General features: G+C 38.7%; 2 protein-coding genes across 2 annotated transcripts in view; both read right to left on the bottom strand.

Annotated features, from left to right (window-relative positions):
* The window catches only part of pdcd6 (programmed cell death 6), a 160,993-nt gene that overhangs the window by 85,922 nt on the left and 54,809 nt on the right, over nt 1–20,262 (bottom strand). The gene's annotated exons all lie outside the window — the stretch shown is intronic.
* bmp6 (bone morphogenetic protein 6) overlaps nt 1–20,262 on the bottom strand; it is a 50,000-nt gene that overhangs the window by 6,465 nt on the left and 23,273 nt on the right. Inside the window, exons 2-4 of the mRNA XM_087789105.1 lie at nt 14,719–14,911; nt 8,938–9,086; nt 8,677–8,865 (exon numbers count right to left, since the gene is read on the bottom strand). Of these exons, the coding sequence (XP_087645231.1) occupies nt 8,677–8,865; nt 8,938–9,086; nt 14,719–14,911 (531 nt within the window). The remainder of the gene's footprint in view (nt 1–8,676; nt 8,866–8,937; nt 9,087–14,718; nt 14,912–20,262) is intronic.

Here is a 20,262-nt window from a genome sequence, read left to right as displayed (position 1 = left end):
GGCGAGGGCGTGGTCCTCGGGCAGTACGTGCTCCACACTCAACTGCTGTCTAATAAGCTAATTGAATTCATCGGCATCCAAACATTATCCGGCATGAGCTCAAGTTTTGACACAGTGACCAGTGTGTTTGTGGAGTTCAGTCTTAATTATCTCAGTCCAGGTAGTTTGCTTTTCATAGTCACGGCGGTCATTGTTGGCGTCGGTCGCCAGTTATGAAGTCATGTTGGTGACGGCGACTTTCCGCCCACGTTTTTTTGGACTCGCAACCAAAATCTTGCCCCTTTGGTTTAATTGTTTTGACTCTTATTCACTCAAGCATCAATAACAGGAAGAAGAAAACATGACGTGAAGCGACGTTGACGTATTCAAGTTTTAGGGTCTGAAGACATCTGACCGGAGAGGGAATCCAGATGTTGAACCCGGGTCACACTGTGGGATGGTCCGCTTGAATTTCAATCATCTCTCTGCTTGATCACTTTAGCTTTTATTGAAATGCAGGAATCACAAACCATCTGAGATTAGCTTCACGGTGGCCGGAGCACCCAAAGGAATCGTACGGGATTTAACCCGTGAGCTGATCTGGACTCACTTTATTAGTCTCTGCAACAGTTTCCCAATCTGTATTTTCTTAAGCAGATCAATGGGGAATATTGGAAATATGTATTTTGCTAAATAATTTGGATACATTCAGTGCCCTTACTACCCAGTAACACGTGTTAGATTGGGTTGAAGTTGATGATTTTCTTTCTCAATGTAATGTGAACGCAATCAAGTTTTAAACTGATGCTTTACTGCATTCACTCTGAGGTGGAAATACTATTAAAATAACCAACTTTTGATCTTTCTGTGAGGAGTGCATTCTCCCTGTGTTGCAGGGGTTTACTCCGGGCACTCTGGTTTCCTCCCACAGTCCAAAAACATACAGAGGTTGATTTAAAACATGAGGAAATTGTCAATAGGTATTTGTGTGTGTGTGTGAATGGTTGTGTGTCTTTGTGTGTCCTGCGACAGACTGACGTCCTGTCCAGGGTGTCCCCTGCCTCTCGCCCAAAAGAAGCTAGGACAGTCTCTGCCCCCCCCCCCCCCGAATCCCCCATGAGGTAATAGGTAGTAGAAAGAAAAGCATTTAAGTTTTTAATATAAAGTAAATCCATGTATTATTTCCGCGCACATTGCATGTTAAGGGGTGGCAACGATTAATTCATATGAAAAATTACACCAAGCATCGCAATCAAAATTATTATATTTATATTAATTAATGTGCAATGTTGGAATATGTTAAACTTTAAGTCAGATATTTATTAACTAGCATCTTATTTTATCGAGAAAAAAATCTATATACATCTGTAATGTTAATTTGTCTTCAAAAGTCAAATGTGTTTCATGACCAAAAAAAACAGTTGTCTGAGATATACTAGACATTATTTTCTTTGCCGTGCACGACGACCAAGTAAGTAAGAAAGTACATCTTATTTGTAAAGTGCCTTTCTAGACCATGGTCACAAAGTGCTTAAACAATCAAGAGTCCAAGCATAGACTCTTGGGGTACACCACAATTAATTTGTGCTGCAGTTAAATATGCCTCCAAATCATGAATTGCTGAAAACAGTAGGAGTCAAATAAAGTTTGTTTTTAGTTTGTTTGTTTACCATACACAAGGTTATCTAGTGAGGTCAACAAATGTGTTGGTCAGCTGTTTTCCTGAGCAGAGGCTTCCTTCCTCTCAGCTTCCTCACTGAAACCGTGGAAATACGAAGTTTAAGGTGTCAGCGTATGTGCGTCTGCATGTGAGGCTGTGTGTGCACGTATGACGGGTCACATGATGTTCTTCCTTCCTCCCAGTTGACCAACTCTCTAGCGGCAGCAGCATCTAACAGGTTTACCGTGCGTGTGTCTTCAAAGATGAGGAAACAAGCTGCTGCAGCTGTTATGGGGTTTTAACATCTTTGTCAGTATTAAAAAACATTCCTTAATTATTCCACACTTTCCACACGTTAAGTTCTTATTTAATGATCAATAACATGTGTGTTTTGTTGACATCAGATTCTCTGCAGAACTGGAATGACCTCATCTCAACGTCCACTGATGGTCGTCCAAAATTGTTTCTCCTACATTTTAAAGTATTAAGGTTTCCCTCGCTGCGACTGTGAAGATGCAGATCCATTCATCTCCTCAGATTCATGTTCATCTCTTATTCTCAGTGTCGTGCACACATTTTCCTAAAAACCTTGTGGCCTTTCACGCCCACAGCATGTACAGTACGAGGGGCTCTTTAGGAGGAATAAAGCTGATATTTACAGTTGGCTTTCATGGAGTGTAAAGGCCCAGATTTGTGGTGCCCATAAACCACATCTCCCCTTCCTGCCTGTAAAAATTTAATGCCACACCGCTACCACTGAGCTCCGGCTCCCATGACGTGTCCATTAATTTCTTTTTCCTTCCTTTTGACAGAGAGCAGAGGTGGGAATGAACTTGAAAAATGCATCACACCGTAATTACACTGTTGTAATGTCACTGTCATTATTCCAATTGCCTTCCCTGGGTGGGGCTTCAGTTCAGCTGGAATTGTGTTTTGGGTTCATCATTCAGAGGAGACGTTCCTTATGTTCAGTGTTTAAATAGTTTCAGGTTAGAAGGTTATCAGGAAAAAAAAAGGGTTATTACAGCCAATATTTTTACCTACGAAACCCAATTATAATACAAATATATTTTATTATCCAGGGGTTTATTATTCCCAGTAGTGAGCTCACAAGTGGTTGTGTCTCTTACTTGAGGAGACCTGCAGGAGGTTTCTGAGAGAGAAACCTGGGCCTCTCTAATAAGCGGAAGAAACTAGAAAAGAAGACTGATGTAACATCTTGAGAGGATTTTACTCGGCTGGTTTGGCTTACGTTGACGTTGTGGTCAACCCCATAGAACATTTAGGGGGCCAGGAATACAACTACACCTGCAACGGTAATTTTAGGACACGCAGGAGCAGCCGAAAACATAGACAGCGCCTTCATTGAGTGAGTGTTTTGTTTCTTCTTCCAAAAACTGGTACCTTTCCTAAACCTGTTTCTGACCAAGTGTCGTCGTTTGTCAGCAATCGTCTTCTGTGAAACGTTTCCTGCCCTGAAAAACCTCGGACAAACTTTGTTGCTTCTGCCACTGAGCGTTGATAGTATCTATAGAGAAGATACCGTTGTGTGTGTCTCTCAAAGTCAAAATCAGAGAAGATACAAATGCATTTCAAAGGTTTTATTAAAGAGATAGTTCACCTAAAATTTTAACTTCACTGATTTTCTACTAACAAAAATGTACATCAATTTAACAAGTGCCTTTATATTGGACACCAAAAGTATAATGGGTAAATATTGTGAGATAACACATTAAAATGAACAAACACTTTTGTCTATAACTCTAAAAAGGAACAGATTACTCTGATAAGAATCCCAACGCTTAGTCGACATGAGGGTGAGTAGAAAATGAGCAGGGTTTGAATTTTGGGTGGACTATCACTTTCATTGCACATACATAAACTAGTTAATTTTTAATAACTACAATAACAAGTTCAACACTTGGGTGTAAGTTTCCCTAAAACTGGTTAACTGGTCAAAAAGTTTTTAAAAAAAAGTTTGAATTTTGGGTGAACTATCACTAAAAGGATTTATGAACCCAAGATTTGTTGTGTGATTTATATTGAACGTGTTGACGTCAGTAAGATTGTAGTCCAGAGTTGATACCGCAATGCATTTTCGGTCTTCTTTCATAAACCAAAGATCTTCAAAATGTTGGATTTCCATTTAATCTGACATTGTAGATAACACTTAAAACATGGAAAATTCATGGCCTTTTAAACACAATTTATTTTTCGAGGTAAAATTATTTATGTTATATTTCATGAAGCAGTTTAATGCTGCTAACAGGTCAGTAGGTGGCGCCATTAGTTTAGTTTTTTTTAAATGATATGATGTTTCATAAGAAACAGCTGTTCAAAACAAAGGAAAATAGTGCAGAGACCGCCATCTAGTGGGCTCAGAAAATAATGACACTGTTTCATGAAGCTTCATCAGACCATCACTTGTAAAAAAGCACTCACAACTTAAAGTCTCATTACGTGCTGCAACAGTACTCAATGTTTGGATGTTCATATTAATAAATTACTTTTAAATGAACAAAGATTTCGGGACAGAACTGTACTCTCCACTTATGTGTGGTTGTTAAATGTCACAGACACAGTATTGAACGCAGGATCAGGAAGGTGAGGGTTCAAACGCCCACGAAGACTTGCAAGGCGAACGTTGTCCTTAAAGTCTCTTTTCTCTCACCATCCCTCCCTCTGAGCGCGACTACTGAAGTTTATCTTTCTTCCTGTCTTTCATCACAGAGGTTATTAAACCCTGCGAGGGAGCTGAGCTGCGTCTAATTACTCGGACGCTAAACAAAAGGAGGTCGGGCGGAGAAGGAGCGAGGAGAATGAGGAGATGAAAAAACACAGCTGGCCCAGCGCCGTGTTATTATATTTCCTTAAGAAATACTGTTAGCGTGGTCACTCCTTTAGCTGCGTCGCTAATGACTGGTTAGCCTTAATTACAGGCCGTCTATGGGATGTGATATTCCTTCCCCGGATGCTTGTTAACGTCCCACTACAGCCTGACCCTCACTACCGACAGCTAGAGTTCTCACCCAGAAAAGCCCACATTCAACTTAAGAGGCGTTACATTGCACTCTTGGTGTGGCAGCCCCTGCCACGCCCTGACATTTATCTTTTCAAATACAATACTCTGCTCTCAGTCAAGACAGGATTTATCACACGGTAACATTGTGACACGTCTATTGATGCAGAAATCTGGAATTATTTTGTTTGAAGGTATTTTTCAGATATTTTTTGTAGAATGTGAAGCATCCAAATTCTTACTGTAACTAAAAAAATTGATGTGTTTAAGTTAAATTATGTATTTTGGTTTTCATCCACTTTAATGTGTTTAAAAATACATCTTCAACCAACCTCTTTTTTCTCCTCGTCTACTTCCTCATACACTGCTTTAAATTGTTGTTGACAGTATCTGCTGATGGAGTAGTATTGTGTAGTATTTTGTCTGACATCCATGTAATTCTAAGATGTTAAAGATCTGTAGTTTGAGATTGAAGGACAAGTTGCTGCTACGTCTTCATTAGTGAGGACATCAATTCAAGAGAAAATGCTGAAAAAAAGCTGCTCAATTTTTGGCATTTTGTTTTCTGTCCTGACCTGTGGTTGCAAGTGTTGGCTACGTAAAAAAAACAACAATAAGTCAGCACCAAGCAGCCATTTTAAAGGGATTAAGTAGATTCAATATATAAACAGAAGCCAATATAGGTTTTCTTGTCAGGACGCCTCCTTCATGAGGTGCTCCAGGCATCTGAGAGAAAACCAAGAGCAATCTTGACAGAATCTTGAACACTATTGACCAGAGGAAAAGATAAATGTCTGCTTTAATTTTGCTTTTTCCAAAAGAGAAGAATGCTGACAGTTGGATTAATGCTACTTTTGGTGTACTTCAAATGTCCTTGCAAATTGCCTTACAAAACTAGTCTAAAGGGTTAGTTTAATTCTTCATTTTCTACTCACTCTCATGTGGACTAAGGGTTGCGATTATTTTCAGCGTAATCTGTTCCTTTTCAGAGTAATCAGTAGACAGAAGTGTAGAGAGTAGACTGAAGTGCTTGCAATATTTACTCTGAGTTCCTCCTGTTTGTGTAGCATGTTAGCCTTTAAGCTTCTGCTACAAACAAACCTAAAATATAGAGTTTTGTAAGTGTGTTGTGTCGAGTTGTGACAACAAAAGGGACATTACAGAAGAACATAACGGAGGTAATTGGATCTTTTTAAGAAGTGTCTCTTTGGACAGCAATTTTGCCTTAAAATGGACTCACATTTTTGTCTGGAACTCTAAAAAGAAACAGATTACTCTGAAAATAATCCCAACCCTTAGTCGACATGAGGGTGAGTAGAAAATGAGTTAAATTTGAATTTTGCCACTTTAATCGTACGTATACAAACTAGTTAATTTCTATTAATTACAATAAAATATTTAAAAATTTAATTTGGGTATAAATGTCCATTTAGTCTGGTCAAAAAAGTAAAAAGAAAAGTATCAAGATGCTAAATGAAAAAATGTCAGGGCAGCATCTTGGAAAGTTTAATGAACATTTAAATGTGTGAAATCTTCAACTGGAAGGGTTTAAGAACTTTTTATTTTTCATCTTTTACCTTTTTTTAATTTGTGCCTAGGCTTTAGAGTTGTAGCTTTGGCTGAAGTTATGTCAGAGCACTCATAGTAAGTCACAGAAAGGATTAAAAAAAAAAAAACATCTATGTTGAGCACTAAAGATCTTGTGTTTGCCGTAAATCACCAGTGAAAATAAAACTCCTCGTGTTAATGAAGTGACATAAACATTGATGTATAATACTAACAGTAAAATGAGGACAACATCCCCATTTTGTTACTCTCTATATACACATGACGGATGCTCTCCCCATCCATCCTGTCCTCCCCCCGTCTCTGTAGTGAGTGATGCAGTATTGAAACCATATGCCCTCCTGAATTCCACATGGATCCTCCCATCTTGTTCAACCCCAGCAGTCCGACTCTGGCCGCAGACACTCTTCTGTCGCGATGGGGGCCTCCCAGCTTCCTGTGTTGGATCTAAATATTTACTCTCCTCTCCGTCCCGAGTGGCGAGGCGGAGAGGTCTTGATGTTTTGGGTTATGTAAAGTCCAGTCCTCCAGGACTCTTTTAACAGATTGTCCTTGTTAGGGCTTATTCTGCTAAAGAAGGTTCAGGTCCGAGGAGGTTCAGTGAACACGATGACACTTTGAGCGAGACTTTGTAGCATACTTCGAATTTTTATCGCTGTTATTCTAGAAAAGGGACACCTAGTGTAATTCCATCCTCTGATTCACATTCATCTCCGAAGACATAACAGATTTTAGGACATCTCAAGCCAAAGGTGACAGCTGCGTAAAGGAGAACATAGCTTTTGGGCCAAAAATGAACATGTGCTACATTTCTAGGAGTCTTGTAGCATAACAAATGATGAGTCTTTGTTCTCTGTTATTGCAGCCAAAGCTTTCATCTCACGCAATTACCGAGAAGAGACCCTGCAGGAATTTAACTTACAACCTCTTGTGCTAACAGCAGTGTGCAGCAACCTACTGAGAAGGTGAGGTGCTCCGAAGAAACACTAAAACTAGGACCTCTAGTCGAAAAAAAAAGGCACCACGGTGGAGCAGCAGGGAAGGGAAGACGGTCAGATACAGATGGTGGTGTAATTAAAACAAAAAAAACAGGAAAGATGAGCGCAAGAGACGAATGGAGAGCCAACATGTGCGACTGTATTTTTCTGGCGCCCAAGGACTTGGCAAACAGAGGAGTCACGCTGTGATGTATTTGTTGTCGTGCTACCTGCTTTAAAGGTTTCCTGAATCGAGTCAAAAGAAGTCGCTCTAGTGAAGAACCGGTCATAACATCGCGCATAAAATGAAATGTTATCGAGTCTGGTTATACGTTTGGCTCGACACTCGTGAGTCGCATTAAATGTTAGCCTTGACTGACTTGAACATTCTACGAAAAATACTTGCTTTGTAAAAAGACAAATTCAAAAATATAATTTAAATAAAAGTCGACAATGATGATGTCATCCAGCCAAAAATAAATAAATAAATGAAATAGTAGTTTCAATGATCATGGCTGGTTATTAACCCTTGTGTTACTTCAGGGTCAAGGTGACCCGAAGGCCTGAAAACTAGTGATGAAGCTTCATGAAACAGTGTCATGTTGTTTAGAGGTCAGTAGGTGGTGCCATTAGTTTAAAATGATGAGAAAATAGTGCCATCTAGTGGACTTTGCAATAATGACACTGCTTCATGAAGCTTCATCAGACCACATCTACTGAAAACAAATGATCGCCATCACTGCATTTGTATTTCTGGAATCCAAACACATTTGTTTTCAGGCCATTGGGTCACCTTGACCCAGAGATAATAGAAGGGTTAAATAAAAAATCTTAAATAGGTCATCGGCATGGTCGTCAAAATATAAACTCACGTCAAGAAGTGAAAAAGAAGTTTAAACCATCAAGAATAATTGCAAAGCAAATGTGAACAACAGGCTCAGTGAGCGCTACCTTCGTGCACATCGGCCACTTTATTAAGCCTCGCAGGTGCAGCTCGGCTTTGGACACGACAGAGCTTGGCCGACATTACACTGCAGGTGAAAGGTGAATGGATTAGGGATTGATTTAATTTGGAATGTCTGCGGAGTCATAACATCAAGCTGCTCATGACATCATGGCTGAAGAAGGACTGATGAGAAGTTTTGGAGTGTGAGGTCACCTGTCTGTCAGCGCTGACCTTTTCCCTCAAACGCTGGATTATTTTTTTATTCTGTGGAATAGCACCACCAAATAGAAGCTATTCTGGAAATATAGAAGACATTCATGTATAGAATATAGTTGCTGCTTAAGTTAGGCTTCATTGATGTGAATGTGTATGTGTAAGAAGAGGGGGGGAGGAGACAGATATATAGAACGCTTCATGAAGCTCTACTCAGTATCCATGGAGACCCAAACCTAGCTTGTAGATTACAGGTATATGAACGTCTGATGTGGTTGATGAGATTAAAATGAACCAGGGATCTTCTCAAACTCACCTGCCAGAACTGGTCGGGATGCCTCCTGAGTAGATCTGTTCCGGTTCTGCTGTCGACCTTTTCTGCCAGTGGAGCGGGAAGTCCGGAAGTGGACTTCACTGACCTTGAAGAATGCTACCATGAAAGGCTGCTTCTCCAGCGCGCCGTCCCGGCCCACGAGCCCGGCGTCTCTGTAGCTGATGCTTTTCCCTGTTGTTGGGGAATAAAGTTATGTTTTCGAAGTGGTTCCGAGGAAAGTAAGTAGGACAAGTGGGTTCTTACCACTGCTGGTTTCCACGCTGACCTGAAGACCCAGGTTGTGCACCGGGCTCATCACCCAAAGGTTGCTGGTAGCCGTGATTTCAAACTCCAACCATCCCTCCTCGGTGGCCCAGATCCTGCGCGACTCTAGCAGGAACAAGTCTGACTCTCTAGAAACAGGAAAATGTTTTTCGTTATGTTGAAAAATGCGTAACAAACACACAAGCAGCTACAGCAAGAGTTAATCTGGTACCTCCTCATTGGCAGGTATGAGATAAAAGTAGCACTAGCTTGGGTTGAAGTAAGTAAGTCCAAGACAACACAGTAACAAACAGCAGCCTCAAGATAATAGAGAAGCCTGCGCAAATAAAAAAAAGGCTTAAGATGTCAAGAGTCAGTAGACAGGAACCATCAGTAACACCATCAGTGTTCAGAAATGTGAGTTCTTCTACTAGAGCGGGTCATAATTCTCACTGCAGAGTTTTGTATTAACTGCAGGCGAGACAGCTCCTTCTTGTTTAGACACGAAAATAATTATCTAAAGACAAAAATGCATGGATTATTAGCTCCAGATCATGTTGTGAGACTATTTTCCTGAGTTCAGAGTTTCTCCTCAATTGAAACAGTTTTTGGTCCGTTTTTTTTGCAGTGTTGCACTAGAGTTCCGAACACAAAATACAACCACAAAAAAAATGAAACCATGCAACAAAATGAGATGAAAGACCAAAAATGTGAAAGTTGAGACAGCTGTAGGTTAAAGAAAAGTTGTAAGCCGGGCACAAGACAAAACTAGAAAAATAAAATATAAAAAAGTATTACTAAAAAGTAATAGTGTTAACGTCTGATATTTTTGAAATGTGACTTTGCTAAATTCACCAAAAATGGCCTTATTTCAAGACATTAAAATGTACATAAATCACAAATTAATAACTATTTTTTTGTGAATTGTGGGTTATACAAGAAATTATACAATGATCTTTTTTACCCAATTGTTAGATATTCAGTTTAGCTGTTTTCTCAGGGTCAGGGTGACCCAAAGGCCCGAAAATAAATGTATTTATTACTTTGGGTCAATATGAACATCCAACACTGTATATATGTTTATACACACCAGGGAGGTTGTTCAACTTGACCCAGAGACAACACAAAGGGTTACCACAAACACATTTGTTTTCGGGCCTTCGGGTCACCTTTGTCACAAAGACAGTTGAAAATAGAATCAGTGTCTTTTAAGTCTAAATCTTAATGAAGTCTAAAGTCATTAAAATGTATCAATGGTTGACTAAACTGCGTAAAATCTCTCAAGAGACACAAGTATTTAAAATTTAAGGGAAAATAATAATAATAATATAAATAATAACAATTCATTTAATTTATAATGGCCTTTTAAGACACACAAGGACACCATACAGAAAGATTATAAAACAACAGCGAAAAAGACAACAGTAGTTTCAAATAAAAGAAAGATACGGAAGTTAAAAGTTTCTTAAAGGGAACTATAAAACAAGGAAATTATAATTATGTTATTGTTAATAAGCCAGTTTAAAAAGATGAGTTCAAACAAGTGGTAATGTTGCGAATAATAATTGTAATAATAATTATAATAATAGTTTTCAGATGATGCAGAAAATCATTGCTCTACATGTCCCACCAATATTATAGAGACCCACAGTTGAATGAAGAGAGGAGCACTTGGTTTCTATCAGTGTAACCGTGTCATAACACAATGACAGGAAGATGAATTGCTGCACTTAGAAGAAAATATGCAGCCACGCTGTTTTGTTCTTCACTGTAGGTTTGACCGAACACTATATCTCTCTGAGGGAGTGGAAAGAGGATGAAATGGTTTCGCTGTGAGGCTTCAAGTATGTTAGAATCATTGGCATTATTTTGTGAATTAGATCAGCGGAAGAATGTGCGGCGCGAGGGAGGCTAACAATGAGACTCTTTAATGAAAAGAGAGCAGCGGACACGTAAGGAAAAGACAGAGTATGAATGATAAGAGGGCCTGTCCTCCCACTGTCCCATTACAGTAGTAATAACACAGCGTCAGGTCCGTCCGACCCTCCTCCCAGAGCAGCATCAAAGCCTCGCAATTATCCAGGTGTTCCGAGAATCCCCCTGCAGTCATGCATCAGCCGAACCGTCTTCATTGCTCATTAATTACAGCGTCATGACCGCTTCCATGAGAGCCTCTAAGTTTTAGTTCCCTCGCACACAAACAGCAACGCCAGTTGAACCTAGAGAAGTCTAACCCCGCCGATGTTTCTGCCTCGTCCGTGCCATCGCAGCTCAGCCGGTGGAGCAGCAGGGGGCGATCATATAAGAGTGCCGGCTGCTGCGGGGACTTCCTACAGTTAAACAGCTTATTGACTGACTACTTAAATGAGGTGGAACGGTAGGGTTAGGGGTCGTTAAACACATGTTTTCTTCCTCGCGATAAATCTCCTTTTATAAGTCTTAACATTGTTGCTGAAGAACTGCTGACAATAAAGGAGTGGTCCAAAAAAAGTCAAAGTTTTTGACAGAATGAGTAAAAACAACTGTATAAAAACTTGACTTGGCATTAATCCATTCATCCGCTATGCTGTATTGCTAAGGGTGGTACTTTGGAAGGACCTTTTTAAAATGTGTTTTCAAATAAATACTCATTGAACCCAAAATAAGTTTAATGTAACTAGTGAGGGTCAGATGAAGCTTCATGAAGCAGTGTCATTATTTTCAGAGACCACTAGATGGGGGTCTCCGCACTATTTTACTTTGTTGTAATAATTAAAAAATCACATCATTGTTAAACGGATGGCGCCACCTACTGACCTCTAAACAGCATGACACTGTTTCATGAAGCATCTTCACTAGCTGTAACTATCACAGGAAGTAAACACCCAACTTGTGAGACAAGTCGGTTTGTTTGTAGACAGTATTATAAATGATCCAATGTTGTTTATAAATATAAAAAGAAGTCGGACTCTGTTGAAGGCTTCAGGTCATCTTGACCCTGAGATAATAAAAGAGATTTATTTTGTCAAAAAATGAATTGCTTCGATGTGTTTGGCATTTCAACTTTTGAAATCATGCATCAGTTTTGACAGTCAGAACACACCTTTTTTTTTAGACAATTGTTTAAAAGCAAAATGTTTTGTTGGTTGCAAAAGCCAGACAACTATCAAGTAACATTGTTCTGTAAACTTTTCAAACAAAGGGCGTATCATTTGCAAACTGGACCTTTTAGTTGAAGATTTTGTTGCTACAAAACATTGGTCCCATCCCATTTTTATCACCCTACAATCCTATTTTTTAAATTGATATACAGCATTAGATCATTTATAAACTCATTGTAGTCACATTTGTTTTGTTTGAATGTTTGTATGAATATAATTTGGTGACAGTTGCAATAGTTTAGGTATAATGTCACTGTTTTGAATTGTCTCAACACTTTTGACCTGTCAACTTCTTTAACCTTGAACAGAAGATATCAAAATTAAAATAAAAAAGTTCACTGAAGAACAAATTGTGATAGCGAAAGTAAGATAATGTAAAAAAAAAAAAAAAGATTAAAAATGAAGAACCATATGTACACAGAAGCAGGCAATCCATCCCTTTTCTCCACATAATCTCCCACATTTCTAAGATTGTTTTCAGCCACATTCCTCGCCTGCTGGTAGCGAAACCGCCACAATCAAATGAAAAGTACAAAGGCTGTCAGGCAAATTAAGCGCTCTATCATTACAGCTTTACTCAGGTTTACAGGAAGGAGGGGGTTCTGGGAAGTTAACAGGTTTTCTTGCTGGCGGGGCAATAACAACAGTAAACAAGTAAGTTCTGGAGAGCCCGGTTCTAGACCAGTAAGTGAATCTCAATTAAAGAAGGAGCAGGTTACATGATCCACACTGTCATTTTCTTCAAGGCTCAAACTCTTGTCCTACAATAATAAGGGAATTGGAGCTATATGGACCCTTTAATCTCCAAATATCAGTCAAAATAAAAGGCTTTACCTCAAGGCTGTCGAGCACAAACCGGCCATTGTAGGGATAAAAGGAATGCGGGGAATAAGTAGCTCTTGATTCCTAGAGAAGCCCCTTGACAGGCAGAAAAATATACTTTGTCAACATCTATAGCTAAAGTTCCGAGAGCTTTTCAATCTATGGATCTGCGAGAAGATCACTTTAAGCCTGAAGTTGGATGTGTAAGACCCCACCCAGAGGTCCTTTTGATTCTCCTCATTATTCAACACTAAGTGGAAAAGCCATCTAAGTCCAGAGCTTTAGTTGAAGTCGCCGCCGTCGGACGGCTGTGTCAATTTCCTGCTTCAGACTGCGTGCGTTGGCCTTTAAACCAAACATGCGCGGCGACATGTTAGCCTATAAATACATATCAGAAATTCTCCTCATGTTGGTGTTGGTCCTCGGTAGGCAGGCTTGATCAAACACAAATATCATTCAGAGATCTCCCGGGCTGTTTGTCTAACCCAGCAGATGCAATGTAAATGTTTGGCATGTATTAGCTGCGCACATCTGGGAGACGGGAGCGTTTTTGAAGCTGCGAAGCTATTTTTGTGAGGCGAGGTTTGACTTGATTTTATCACAGAATTGATGCAACTTGGAAAAAAAGAAAACAAATAAAATAACTGCACAGGGAGAAGATGTATTGTGTCTTTAAAAGTGAGCAGGGTAAGAAAAAAAAGAAGCCAAAAATTGCTGTTACAAATAACAAACGCATTTGGTAATTTTCATTATTAAATCTAAAGTCTCTCTATAGGCAAGTTGACTAGAGGTTTATAGACCTGATGGTTACTCAGGGGCCACAATATGAACCTTCTAGTCAGGCTCCCATGAATACTGAAAAATATAGGTTGTGCTCTTAGTTCACTTTATACTAATATAAATTGTATTTTATTGTTTTTAATGTTTAAAATCTATTAATTATTATTTTTTATTACAGTGTAATAATCATGTAAAGACGAACATGTTACGGTAAATTCTAGAGATGATCGATGACGCTTCATGAAACAGTGTCATTGTTTTCAGAGCCCACTAGATGGCGGTCTCTGCACTATTTTCCTTTGTTCTGTCATAATGAAAAATCACATCATTCTTAAACATATGGCGCCACCTACTGACCTCTAAACAACATGACACTGTTTCATGAAGCTTCATCAGCACATCACTAGAAAATACAATTGAATAGATGCAGCAAAAACTGAAATGAGTGTCAATGTCAATCAATCAATATGCGGGGGGGTAGAAATTAAAAAGAAAAGACAAATAAAACAAATCTCCCCAAAAAATAAAAATAATAATAATTCTAGATTAATGTAAACTAATGACTTAAAAGATAATGACCATAATAATTAATAGAACATCATCATTTGTTTTTGTGTATGGTGAATAGAGGAAATATATATGTTTTAATTTACCTTTTAGTTTAAATAAGTAATACAATTAAGGGCAGAAATCATTATCTTTTAGCTTGTGTTATCTCAGGGTCAAGGTGACCCGAAGGTCTGAAAATGGATAAATTAAACACATTTGTTTTTGTGCCTTTAATTCCACTTTACCCTGCGATAACACAAGGGTTAAGACAATTTTATATATACTGTATATAACCGTTGTACATACATATTGTATATATATTAAAACAAATATACTGCATTTAATTGAAAGAAAATAATGCAAAGAAAAGAAATACTTTAAAAAGACGGAAAAGTATTAAAAGAAGATTAAGAATTAAGGCCGATTTTAATGGAATAAAAAGGATTTTAGCAGTGAAAACTAAATTGAAGGATATTTTGATGGTCTTTACCTGTCTGGGTGCTCCTTGATCACCTGGTACACTCGGAGCAGGAAGGTATCGTTTCGGAAGGCCCGGCTCACACACTCCTTGTAGAGGCGGAACTCGGCTGCAGTGACGGCTTCACCCTCTGGGATTTGTGTGAGGTTGAACTTGAACTCTTTGTGATGACGGCGCTGCGGTGACAGCTCCCTGTCGTGCTCCACTGTTGACCAGACACACGAGAGAGTCAATCCAACAGTTGACACAAAACAAAAACAAACTAGCTTTTATATACAAGTCTCTGCAATATTTTTCTGTTTTGAACAACTGTCACAATGAAACATAACATCATTTTTAAACTAACTGCGCCACCAACTGACCTCTAAACAACATGACACTGCTTCATGAAGCTTCACCAGCACATCACTACCATGGTCCCCAGTTTTATGTCGGAATAAGGTTCGGAGTTGGGGACAAGATTCTGATTCAATTGAGAGACTAAAACATCTGGACTCTGCACCGATCTGTGGTGGTGAAAAGAGAGCTAAGCCAAAAGGCAAAGCTCTCTTTGCACCAGTCCTTCTATGTCTCCAGACTCACCTCTGGTCAGAAACAGTAGGTTACTGAAAGAACACTGGTACTTAGAGATGGAAGAAAGCTGGGATACAGCTTGGGGGAATTGGAGACAAGTATTCAAACTTATAACTGAAGTGCAATTCATGGTAGTTTTAAGGTTGTTTTTTTAAAGTTCACCTAGATTTATTGACTTAAAAATCATATTTAAAAGTAGAAATAGTAGTAGATAGAGTAGTAGAATAATAGTAGCAGAAGTAGTAGCAGAATAACTACTAGTAGTCGAAGTAGTAGAAGTAGTAGTAGTATAAAATAAGTAGTAGTTAATAAAGTAGTAGATTAATAGTAGTAGTAGAAGTAGCAGAATAACTAGTAGTAGTAGTAGTCATTGTAGTAGAATGAGTAGAAGTTGAAGTAGTAGAAGTAGAAGAAGTAGTGGTATTAGAAGTAGTAGTATTAGAAGTAGAAGTAGTAGTAGAAGTAGTAGTAGACAAAGTAGGAGAATAAGAGTAGTAGCAGAATAAGTAGTAGTATTAGTTGAAGTATTAGAAAGAGTAGAAGTTGAAATAGTGAAGGTATAAGTAGAAGTAGTAGAATAATAAGTAATAGTAGACCAAGTTGTAGTATATAAGTAGTAGAAGTAGTAGCAGAATAAGTAGTAGTAATATAGCACTTTATTTCATGAACAACAACACAATTTGATACATTTCTTCATTGACTTTGCAGATCAAACTCTACATGAATCCTCGACTCTCTCCTTATTAACGTTGTCAGGCTTCATAAGAGCGAGAGTAGCGCTCCTTATAATCACCATAATGATAAAGTTCTCTGTCTGTCCCTGTGTACACTGGAGGTTTTCCTGCCACAGTAAAGGAGCCCTGGAGACTGTTTGATGGACAGACGGAGCATGTAGACGAAAATGAATGAAGAGAAGGATTGTGGAATGCAATTAGAAGGTACAGAGACGTACATTTTTAACCATTAACTATGTGCTACATCCTGCGCTCTGCAACCTAATTGGACCAAATAACACACGCTCGCTCACACTTGCTATTCTTAAATCGTTGCAGTCTTACTGATTTAGATGCTTTCTTATATGCCGCATGAAACCACACACGCTCACGCTATCATCATCCCCACAGCCGTTTTCACTCAGTGAGGTTTGACAGGCGGCAGTTTCGCCACCACAGACTGGAAGTGCAGACAGACCGGGAACTGGAGTTGGATTTATACAACTTTTCACCTGCACTCAAACCAAATATTCACTCGTCTACTAGTGCAGCAGTTCAGGGACCCCGGGAAGAAGGTTCAGAAGTCTGGATCGTTTTTATATTGCACTGATGGGTATGTTTGTGTCTATCCGCTGTGCATTAAGCTGCAGCTTTGTGTAGCATCGTGACCACTTTGAGACGGTTGTGATTACATTTACACTAAAATACAAATATTTCGAACTGTTTAAAGACCATTTTAATCATTTTGTTTGTCTCAGAACTACACAGATAAAAGACAAATCTGTTTGGCATCAGATTTGTCACTTATAATGTTACAAATAACTTATTTTAATCTCCAATAATCGCACTTTGAAAACTGTATTTAAATTGTAGAAGAGCAGATGAGTATGGACTGTGTTCGTGGATTCTAATTTCTACTTTTCCACAGATCTTTGGAACATGATTTCATAAGACAGCAGCATATTTTATCCCGCCTGTTGACAAGTGGTCAACGACATCAAACAATAGGAAAACATCAAAGGCCAAGATTCTTTCTTTCTTCCTTCAGTCAAAATCAAAATATCCTTATTCCGAACTGAAGCTAGGCATTTGAATGTTAGTCATTTGTGGACTTAAGAGACCCACCCAAAATGCACCAATGACACGTTTTCCTCCTTGATTTGCAGCTCAAAAGAAAATGGGGAACAGATTGAAATTCCTTTTTATGAAAAGTACCTTCTTTAACCCCACAGGTCCAGTTCCCACAAAATACATCATAATTCACAACTCTTCAGTCGCAACACAAATGATTTTGTTGGGATTTAAAATGAACGTTTCTGTTATATTAACTAAAAAAATACATTTTTGTTTAGAGTCTCTCTTAACTCTTATGTTGTCTTAGGGTCAAGGTGACTCACAGGCCCGAAGACCAATGTGTTTGTGGTATACTTTGTGTTGTCTCGGGGTCATGGCGACCCGACCTCAATGGCTTCCATAAATACATATGCAGCAATGGACGTTGACCCAGAGAAAATACAGGAGATACCACAAACACATTTGTTTTCAGGCCTCTGGGTCACCTTGACCCTGAGATAACACAAGGGATAAGTCACTTATAATGCACAGGAGGGTTTATAAACGTTGACATCTATTGCTTTGTCCATGGTTAGTAAAATTACCCAAAATATTTCCTATTACATTTGAACCAATGTTTACTACAGCAAAAGGAATTAAGTCACAAAAAGTCCTGACAAATCAAGAACCCAGTACAGCTCAAAGAAACCTGATAATCTAGTGGTTGAATTAATTTCTTGCACAATGATTGTCAGCCAATGACAAGACCAAAGTCTTGTCAACATTATACTTCATTGTGTGATTGATTTGATTAAATACTGTGTTTTATTAAAAAATGTGAAACAAGCGCCCTGAGAGAGATATGCACTCTTTCAGTGCTTATCTAGATAATATGTTCAATCCCTAATACCGAAGCACATTTAGCTATAAACAATATTATAATCTAAATGTAAATTGATGCTTTAAAAATGTTCTTCTCAAAGATATTCAAAATTCATAAAATTAACAATCTTTTTAATTTAAATTTTTTTCTGAAAGATTCCATTACATCACAACCTCAGGTTACCAACAATTTCACTCCAGAATAACTGACATGCATTTGTCATCAGTTGCATCACGGGTGGACGAAAGGGAAACCACCTATTGTGTCAGACGTGTCTTTTCCATCAGCGTCCGTGTGACTTGCATCCGATATGACAGTTATCATTCCATCACTGAACTGCCAACTGCCCACACAGATGCACACACACACAGACGTTGGATTATGAACAGATGTCATGGTCCTGTAAATGACTTTACAACACTCCATCCAACACCCCCGGGCCAAAACACCAGCAGCTCTATATTTTATAACCCCCTCGACAGACTTTCTTGGCACAAGCGTTCTTTGATAAACTCGTGTAGGTGTAGCGAAGGTCAGGAGGAGTTTCTCATATATGCAGAGAATATTTATCGTCTGTGCAGAATGTGCGTAGCAGAGCAAAGGGAACTTGAATATATGCCCCCACGAAATAAACCATTAACCCGCCATCCCATCAGTTGAAGTGAAAAAGCGTCTGTTCCGAAAAATGAAATCACGTAGAAAGGAGTCTATATGTTCGTTTATCGCCTGCACAAATAAAAAGTAGAGCGAGGTCCAAGAGACTTCCTTTATACATGACGATCAACCACTTATTGTTTGTTTTATTTGATGCCTCACAGAATGTTGAATCAGCAGTGGACTGGTTTCTCTGTAACAAGAACTTTAACTTATTTTGGCTATTTTTTAGCTTATTGTTATAGCAAGTTCATTGTTTTTTAATTATCTATGAACTTGATGTGTCATGAGTCAAAAACGGATGTAACTGATGTAAAATTCCTTTTTATAACACTTGTTTTATCTCAGTGTTAAGGTGATGCAAAGGCCCGAAAACAAATGTAATTGTTGTATCCCTTGTGTTGTCTCTGGGTCAAGGTGAATGACCTCCCTGGCTCCCATAAATACATAGGCAGTGATGGAGGTCGTTCACTTTGACCCAGAGACAACACAAGGGATAAAACAATTACATTTGTTTTTGGTCCATCAGGTCTCCTTGACCCAGAGATAACACAATGATTATTCAAAATTAAGTACCTCTAAGACAGTAATAATCAATAAAGCATAATTAAATTTACGTTTTGCTCTGTCTGTGAGGCCCGATACCAAGTCCCTCACGGATCTGTTCTCAGGGGACCACTGGCATATGTGACTGTCTGGTTCCTATACGTTAAGAAGGACCAGGCGACAATACAGAAATTTGGTTGTGATTAAAGCTTTTCTTGTAGATGTCCTAAATCTAACTACAAAAAAATAAATAAAATGGAAACACGTTGAAAAACCTCTCAAATATCACTTAAAAGTCATGGTTTATGAAGTTTTTTTCGTTTTTATATTGAAATGTATTCGCAAAGCCCAGTAGCAGATTGTTTTCTGCAAACCTGCACAACTGAAAGAACTAGCAATAGCATCTCCATTTTAAGTAGACTAAGGGGCTTAATGGCATTGTATTACTCCAAATGTGTTGGTTTATTTTAAACAAAAAAAACAATAAATGGTATTCAGGAAGCAGTTACATAAATCACATTGATGATGGCCCCTAGAATGATATATACTCCCGTATTTAATCTCGTCCCAAGGCTGCTAAAACCCTCAACAGTATCCAACCCTGCCTGAATTCTTTTCACTTGTCCAACATTATTCATCAACGTGGTCATCATGAATTCAAACAGGAAACAGTTTGTATATTAACATTATTAATCGTTGAATTCAATCCACCAATAAAGACTGTTAAACAACTTAACACCGAAACGTTCACAAAGAGTGTGGATTTAAATCGCAGGAGAGAAAAACCATAACTTATTTTTCACCCACAATTTGATCTTATTGTTTCCTGAAAAAATGTGACAAAATATTTTACGACCAGTGAAGGGGAGGGAAAACTACTCAGCCTTTCGGAGGGAAAACTTCTTTGACAGACGGTGAAAAATGTACTCACCGATTTCACAGAACGCTTCTTCTGTTTCCCTCACCTCATCTCAAAATCTCTCTCGAGTTCACTGAGCAAGACTTTGGAATGAATCACGATTTAAATTGCTAAAATAAACAACTTTGAAGATATATCAAGCCATCACTTGAAGTTGCACACATTCTTCTGCACCGAGACGTGTCCGGGGAGTCGCCGGCTTTAAGCCGTGTCCC

The sequence above is a fragment of the Callionymus lyra genome, chromosome 4, assembly GCF_982586985.1.
Source record: "Callionymus lyra chromosome 4, fCalLyr1.hap1.1, whole genome shotgun sequence".
NCBI lineage: Eukaryota > Metazoa > Chordata > Actinopteri > Syngnathiformes > Callionymidae > Callionymus > Callionymus lyra.
Note: the sequence above shows the minus strand (reverse complement) of the source record. Positions and strands in the feature narration are given on the sequence as shown.